The sequence below is a fragment of the Acanthochromis polyacanthus genome, chromosome 12 (genome assembly GCF_021347895.1).
Source record: "Acanthochromis polyacanthus isolate Apoly-LR-REF ecotype Palm Island chromosome 12, KAUST_Apoly_ChrSc, whole genome shotgun sequence".
Classification (NCBI taxonomy): Eukaryota; Metazoa; Chordata; class Actinopteri; family Pomacentridae; genus Acanthochromis; species Acanthochromis polyacanthus.
This window is the reverse complement of record NC_067124.1, coordinates 23,266,085-23,274,663: the sequence shown is the minus strand read 5'-3', so window position 1 is coordinate 23,274,663 and position 8,579 is coordinate 23,266,085. Positions and strand designations below refer to the sequence as shown.

At 39.2% G+C, this 8,579-nt stretch overlaps 1 protein-coding gene across 1 annotated transcript; it reads right to left on the bottom strand.

Moving 5' to 3' along the window:
- Nucleotides 1-2,586: 2,586 nt before the first annotated feature.
- On the bottom strand, nt 2,587-8,560 carry sri (sorcin). Its single transcript, XM_022206419.2, has 8 exons — nt 8,237-8,560; nt 6,134-6,187; nt 5,874-5,943; nt 5,422-5,465; nt 5,002-5,149; nt 4,232-4,345; nt 3,813-3,871; nt 2,587-2,990 (listed from the first exon to the last, which is right to left on the bottom strand). Exons 1-8 carry the CDS (start codon nt 8,282-8,284, stop codon nt 2,964-2,966), a joined length of 564 nt encoding a protein of 187 aa, XP_022062111.1. The 5' UTR covers nt 8,285-8,560; the 3' UTR covers nt 2,587-2,963.
- Nucleotides 8,561-8,579: the final 19 nt, after the last annotated feature.

Sequence of the window (8,579 nt, the reverse complement as noted above, 5' to 3'; positions counted from 1 at the left end):
TCAGCATATTTTTGGACTGTGGGAGGAAGCCGGAGTGCCCGGAGAAAACTAATGCATGTACAGGGAGAACGTGCAAACTCCATGCAGAAAGATCCCAGGCCCACCCCGGGATTTTAACTGGGATCTTCTTGCTGCAAGGCGAAAGTGCTAACCACTATGTCACTGTGCAGCCCCCTATATGCATTATGGAAAATAATTTTCACAGCAGGTATATGGCAAATTAGACATCTTGTCACTGCAGAAGGCACATGACAGACAGATGTTTAATGTCCTTCCTTTAAACAGTGATACTTATGTTCTGCTATCATTACAAACTATGGGAACAACAGTAAGCTCATAAGCAGGAACCAGGATGGTACATGCTGTAGTTACTGCATTTAATGTAAATATGCACAGTGCCACAGGGTTTCTGCAGAAATCAGCCAGTCAAATTTAGTGCTATTTAATGGCATTTTTAATGCCACGACCGCGAACTCAACAAATTACATGTTTGTTTTTTTTGTAAAAGATGATTTTTATATGAAAATTGTCCCTACATTATTTCTGAATCCGGAAACCACTGACCACCCACAGACTGTAGTCAGTCTCTGAAATCCATGTTTTCCCTTTCTTTTCTTTTTAATGCCCTGCAGAAACCCTGTGCTATATTAGCAGTAGTCGCAATCCATTTGAGTTTTGTTAATATTCAACAAAACTTTATGATCTTGCACCCGTTTTACTTACACGTCATCAGGTTGTCGTGTAAATAAGGTGGTTAAGGCGATGGACTAGAAATCCATTGGGGTCTCCCTGCGCAGGTTCGAATCCTGGCGACAATGGTTAGCTTTATGGCTCTTATCCACCCTGATTTCTCCTGGCTGGATCTTTGCTTAGGTTGCATCTACTCTCAGATGTATGTCGCTTTGGATAAAAGTGCTTACTTAATGAAACTGTAGAACTGTAGGCTGGAAGCTTTGCATGGTGTTTGCAAGAGAAAAGATAAAATGTGCGCTGAATGTTGTCAAAAACACACATAATATCTTCTTTGGAAAGAAAGAAATACCAACAGCGAGCAAGAATATTTTTAATTGTCTATTATAGGTATGTATGCTTCTGTGCCTCAAAATATACTGAACATTGAGCCTTGTACACCAGCTACAGTGCTCATACAAATGGGGAACAAATACACTAAACTAATAGAGTATCATATTAGAATTAAAGTAGTAGGAAAAAAGTAATGATAAAATACCTAGGGTCCATTTGTCTGCTGTGAGTAGGTGATGTTTTGGATTATTTTTAATGTGTAAATCATTTACTTGCAGCAAACTTGTCAAAGCAAGATGATACATGTTCGCTTATTTCAGTCCACACTCTCAACTTAAATTCTAATCCACAAAAAGAGAGCTCAACAAAGCAAAGTTGTGAAGCTCCTTGAGGCAAATTTGTGATTTGTGAATGAGCTTTGCATACAACCACAAAAATTTTACATTTCATGTCAGGACAAGGGCCTGCCAACAAATATTCTGTGGTCTAATGAGACAAAGGTGTAATTCTTTGGAAAGACCTCCACACACTAAGTCTGGTTAACATTTGGCATTCAGTCAATACGACACATAAACTGCAGCATGGTGGTGGCAGCATCATGCCATGAGGGTACTTCTCAGTAGCAGGTGCAGGGAGACAAGGGAGACATGAGGAAAGGATGAATAAAGCCAAATTCAGAGAACTCCCTGATGGAATGCCTTGCAAACTGTCCCAGACTTAAAACTCACAGAACACAGGCCCAGTTCTACTGGGGCACAACAGCATCCATTGTACCCTCAGTTAAAATTTGAATAACAAATGAGCCATTTTGAAATTGAAATCTGAGAGTGGGAATTCTAAAATGTGTGCCCTGACCGACAGAAAAGGAGCACATCGAAACTGGGTGCAGAGGTTTGACTGTAGCACAGGACTGGGTAGCAGTCCAGTCAGAATGGGTGACATGCAGGTATCCATTTTGCACGTATATATAACAATGTCAAAAACAATTCATCCCCCAAAGAAGAGAGGCGTAAAACCACCACTGACTTCACACAAGTGTACAATTATAAGTAAAAATCACCCCTTTCCACTTTTTCAAAGTTGTAGTATTTGTACTAATCGTCATAATTGTATTTCTGGATTCACTGACAACATTTATTGATTGTAATAATATGGAAACCTGCTTTAAGTCATATCAACATATTCCAGATCCCCGCAGACTGACGTGACCTGTAATCAAAGGATAAAGTCCATCTGCCTTACAGTTTTCAGCTCTTTGTTCGTTAGCTTAAATCACCCTGAGTAAAACTGTTACTTACCATAAAGTGGAACTATGGTTGCTATAAAAGTTTAGATCAGCTGGTAACCTGACATGAACTACTGTGTATGTTCTCCAAACAATCCTAACTACCAATCAGTTAATAAAAAACCTAAATAAGAAGTTCACGGTTTTCTGATCCACGTCTAAAACACACCATATCAAGCATCACAGACTTTTTTCTAAACGTAATTTTTTAGTCCGTATCTTAATCATTAGTTAATGTTTTGTGAGATCTAAAAAGAAAATGGAAAAAAAACAACTCATTGTCAATATAGCAGTTGTTTATTAGTTGTCATACAAGTCCAGTGGTGCTCCTATGTCATTGTCAATATAGTGGTTGTTTATACTCCTATAGTGGTTAACACTACCAGCTAACATGGCTACTTGCATGATAAAGGGCTACAGATGTAAGCATGCTAATAACGCGCTCCAGTTTTCAGGCACTCGAGTGTTTGACATTGGTACAGCTTGAGGTTACTATATTCTTGCTGGTTTGGTAAAACATGCATTACTTAAAAAAAAAAGCTCCTGGTAAAATGGAATGTGACAGTTTGACTTAAAATTAAAAGTAAACAGAGAGTATACACTGTGAGTGAGAGTTAAAAGGTCTGTTGTTCCCTTCTGTTTAGTCGTGTCCTCTTCATATGCTCATGGTGACCTGGATAAACTGAGGAAGACAGATAATATGATAATGGTTAATGTACAACTCTGAATCATCAGTCATCTACAGTCTTGTCTTGGCTCTGATAACTTTATTGCACCATTTATCATCAGGAAGAATACACCAAAATGAGAACACACAACACTGTTGCACAGTTTAAGTCTGTACTGGCTAAGGTGAGGTTCAAAGGTTTATGGTGGATTTCAGCTCATTGATTCAGATTTCCAGGCCACTGTTATATTTCATGCTGTTCCCCATGTGACGGGCAGTTCTTTTAAGCACAAAAGCGCCTAAATCCCACTGTATGCAACTTATTATACACCAAGCATCACACAGATACAGCTTGAGACTAGCTGGTGAACACAGTAAGAAGATTTAGCAGCAAAAGAGCCAGATTTTAGTGGGAAGAAGTAGTGACACTTCGTCAGTCGATACGGTGCATGGTTTATTCTAGCGGCACATCTGCTCTTTGTGGTTGAACATATAAATCACAAGAGAAAGAGAAACACCATCCAGATTAAATAAGTGTAGATGCAGGCTACAGATCTCCAAGGTCAAAAAATAAACTAGAAAAGCACTCAGAGAGCGCAGTACTCCGCCAAAGCTGTTCATTGGCGCATATGGCATTGTCAGAAATGCAGCATTTTTTTTTTAGAAACGCAGCATTTGTTTATTAGTTATTGACGATCAGAAATCACGGCAACATAGAATGCGGTCATTTCTTATAGATGTACCCACAAATAAAATGACCTTGTGCTGAGCACAGGGGTGTGTTATGTACGTGTACTTGAAAATGAAAAAAGTAACCACTCAGTTGTGGAAACTTACGTCATCATACTGAAATGTAGCATTGCCAGAGTGGCTCGTGTCCCTCCTTCGGAACTGATCTGAAAAACACACACACATTTAAAAACAGTCTACTAGATAACGTTTTCTATACAATTTCATAGCAGTGTTTGAGCAATCAATTGATTATCTCTGCCTTTGTGATGACAGTGTGGGGCTGTAGGGCTCATCTGTTAGTCATGTGGTACACGTGACTCATTTAACACCCATAATCTTAAGTGGTTTTCTGAATCCTTTGTTTAAACCTTAAACAAATGTGCGATCCAAACGATAATCTAGAAGTACAGGAAAGCTCTTCTGTCAAAAACTTATACAGCTAGCGGATAAGCACAACTACAGGTGACCGATCAAGAAAAGGGAAACTGGTTAAACAAAGTGAATCAGCTGATTCATCCACTCACCAGTCAGGGCCCGCAGTCTCACACAACAGCTCACAAATTCATCAAACTGGATTCTGCCATTCACGCTGTAGCGCTTCATGATGCAGTTCATAGCCTGAGGGCTCAGATTGAAACCTGCAGAAAAATGTACATTGTTAAATGGAGAAAATGTATACTTTATACTGAAAACAGCTTCAGAGAGGCTCTCAGCCTCAGAAAACTAATGAATTTCATTATTCCAATACAGTTCCACATATGTCAACAATTTCACTATTTTTATTTACTTGTTAACCAGTTAGTTTCTTTAAATAAAGTCTGTTTTGCATTACATTGGAGACATTTAGGAGAAACTACAGGTAAATACATAAAGTAAAGCTACAAATAAAGTAAATGCCTAACAGCAACTGTCAGTCTAAACCAGTGGTTCTCAACCCTGTTCCTCAGGACCCCATGTCCTGCATGTTTTAGATGCTTCCCTGCTCCAACACACCTGATTCAAATGATCAGCTCGTCATCAAGCCTCTGCAGAAGCCTGATAACGAGCTGATCATTGGAGTCAGGTGTGTTGGAGCAGGGAAGCATCTAAAACATGCAGGACATGGGGTCCTGAGGAACAGGGTTGAGAACCACTGGTCTAAACAACAGTCATTTTGGTATCCCATGGCACTAAAACTGAATAGAAACAAACTGTACCTCCTTGAAACGAATACGAATAAAAGAAATGATTCCGAAAAGCAAAGTCTGTCGCAATATTCAAATGGGCACACGGCTACTCCCAAAGTGGCTCATACCCATGGTGCTGATGGCCTGCTGCATCTCATGGCCCTCTACTGAGCCACTGCGGTCCCGGTCGTAAGACGCAAAGGTCGCCTTCCAGCCGTTCAGAACCTGGCTTAACTCCTTGAACTCATGAAAGCCCATGGTGCCGGTCATGTCCCTCTGAGACAGCAGTGTCAGTCAAGGGCTACTCTCATACCTCTCAGTTTACCATTTTGAAAGGACCTCTCTGCAACAATACCACAGCATACTTAAGTGGCTCCATACGTCTTCAGTTATGTCTTTCTATACTCCCTTTACAGCTTAAACAGCTGTTCAATTCGACAACAGGGACTTACAAAACTGACATCTTAGAAATCAGCTCATCAACAATTTCCCTAATGTAACTTCATCAAACGCCTCTAATGGATGACTAGCAGAGGGGTGAAGGATACATCCAACATGTTGATCATCAGTCTGCACGCCTCGTGGCTGAAGGCTGTGAAAAGAAACACAGACTGTAAACATTTTCATTGGTTTATGCACATGGGCAAAACATCAAACACGTAGTGGTGGAGAAAATGTTGCACTGTCCAAAAGAATGAGGCCACCATTTGTTGATAGCTACATTATAAAAAATAACGTCAAAACACTAATGTAGCTGAAGAACTATATAATTCTGCTTGCTATGTTATAAAAGTGAATTCCTTAACAGTTTTAAGCCAATAGCTGAGGGACAGGACAGCTATGAAGGCACAGAATAAGTCTGTTCACACTTTAACTTCTACACATGAAAGGTAGTTTAATTTATAAAGCAGAGATTACACATTAAATAAAACATCAGAGAATGTGCATTAACATCAGTGTATCTATGTTTTTAGTGCATATTTTCTAAAAACCGTCTTACGTTTGTATGAGCCAGACATGCCAGACTGTGTGAGGCACTGCTGGAGCTCATCTGCTGAAATCTGTCCATCCTGCCCAAGAAAACAGAAGGAAGTGAAACACAATATAAAGTCAGATAACGTTGAGCTATTGCACAAAGGCTTAGAGAAGCATCAGTGCTGCAATGTTGCCTGGCATTGCGGTTCACAAATTCAGGCTTGCTGTAGATTAGGTCCAAAAGTACTGATGCAATCAGCTGTTGCTTTAATGAATGAGTCTTACCTGTCCAGCAACTGCTGCAAAATATCCATAGAGGGGATCTTGTTGAGGATGTTGCTGAGAGGGTGAGAAAAAGAAGATTGTAAGTCTGATGGCCTGCTGTAAAAAAAATACTGTAAGCGTGCAAATGCATAAATGTGAACACCAATGAAGCATCACTTAAAACAACATCCATAAAAACAACTGGGGCTGCAACTAAGTTTTCATTGGTTAATCTGCAGGTAATTTCTACATCAATGGATTATCATACTTTTCATAAAATGTTGTATATTAGTAAAAAAAAATGTGCCTGTGATCATTTGTAAGGTCCTAATGTCAAAAAATTACTTATATTTACATTATTTAGTCTAAAAATCCCAAAATGTCACACATGATTAAAAAGCAACAAAAACTATTTCTCACATCCAGGAAAACAGAAGACCCAAATGTCAAACATTTAAGCAACTGTAGTAATTATTCTACTTCTGCACTTCAAGCAAATGATTATCTTATCACTTCAGTTGTAAAGAAGTTGTAACGATGGACTCAATATGGGGGGTCGGGTCCAGAGGAAGGCCCGACGTATCGCTGTCGACCCCATCCACCCGCGAAATGGACTGTGTGTTCCACTTCCCTTGAGCAAATGGAACAGAAACATAAAGACTCTAACTTCCAGATTGAAAAACAGTTTTTATCCCTGAGCTGTCCAGTTCATTTCCTCCTTGCACACAAAACAGACTCACTATGTGCAATAAAGAACTGAGTCTTGCACTGGGCTGCACTTTACCGCTCACCCTACTGCTTATGTGCACTCATTATGTTTACATATTTATATTTTTGAGGATTTTTTCAATTTCATTTTTTGTATATGATGTACTGTTTTCTATCTTTTATCTATAGCTGAGAGTCACCAATCAAAAGTTCGCTGTGTGGAAACACAATGACAATAAAGATTCTTGATTCTTGATGACACACCTAAATGAGGACTATACCAAATCCACTATACTTTGACACAGGACACAAAATCAACCATGACTTCAGGGTCAGTTCAAATATTTCCAAAGGGAACTTAAATGAAGCTACAGAATTCACAAAACCCATTTGGCTGGCCATTCCACATCCTGTTGATCACTGAAAAGACTTGAAATGACTAATGTGTGTGTGTGCTCTTGGGTCTAAAGGAATTCACCCACCCTTCCTCACCCCCAAACTGTGTAATTTCAGCATAATTCACAGACTCCTACACCTTGCATAAACACTATTGATTACCTCAAAGCTAAAAAATTGCCCAAGATAACTGACTGGAAGAGCCACAAGTCAAAGGACATGCAAATATTTTAAAAAGGGGTCAAACTTTTACACAACTGTAAACATAATTGCAGTTTTGTACATTTACTATCATTAACTAATTGTCAAATATCTAGTAATATTGTAAAAGTATAAAACCACAACAGGACCAACATCGTCTGGGCTCAGTGGTAGAACATAACTCTATGCATTTCAGTTGTAGTTTTTAAAATCCTTTCATACTGCACATATATATCTATTCTATACAACTATATCTTACAAATCAAAGGAAAATATTGCACTTTTTACGTTTTGCTGATTAAGATTGTGCAAATACCCCCATGATCAACCTATAAATATGGCACATTGATACAGATAAAACTACCAAATTGACAACCTTTATTGAAACTACTATAGTATTCAACTGAAAGACTGTATATGAACAGATGCATGGCGTTTGACTGCACCTGTTGAGTAGCATTTACTGCTGGACGTCTACTTGGAGTACTTTACTCGGTAGTAAAGCAACTTTGACACAAGCAAAACGTATGTGTATGACTTTCACCACTTCCCGGAGTCTCATCTTAAAAAGTCTACAGTCACAATATGCATTAAAATAAATGAACACTATATAGGTGAGACTTAGGTTACAGCTAACCTGCTCTCTGAGATCATTTTCCACGTCTAGCTGATGATTGCCTGTTTGGCAGATAAACACTTAATTCCTCGCAACTCGTCAACTTCCGTACTGTTTGTACAGAGAGCCCATCCCGGGACTGTGGTCGGTGGACATGTCGCGGTTTAAACCGATATTTCATCACATTTTAAACGATTTCTTACCATTCCTGGGAATCCACCTTGGGGTGCGCCGTATCCTGGGTAGGCCATTTTATTTCTGTCGCTATCTCAATTTTTAAAAAAAAAAAGAATTCTAATGAAATTCTATACCCTTCTTAACCCCAGAGGGCGTGTCTGTCAATGTATACAAAAGCAAAAACAATGAAAGCTGAGACTATAAAGTGCTGCAAACCAGCTTGAAGCACTGAAGTGGATCTAAATTTGAATGAAAACACGGAAAAAGAACAAGTAAATGTGAACCATAAGCCCTTGATGTGAACCTTCGGGATAATTGTTAAATGTCTCGTTTCCGGAGTGCGACCCGCCCCTGCTATGTGGTGATTGG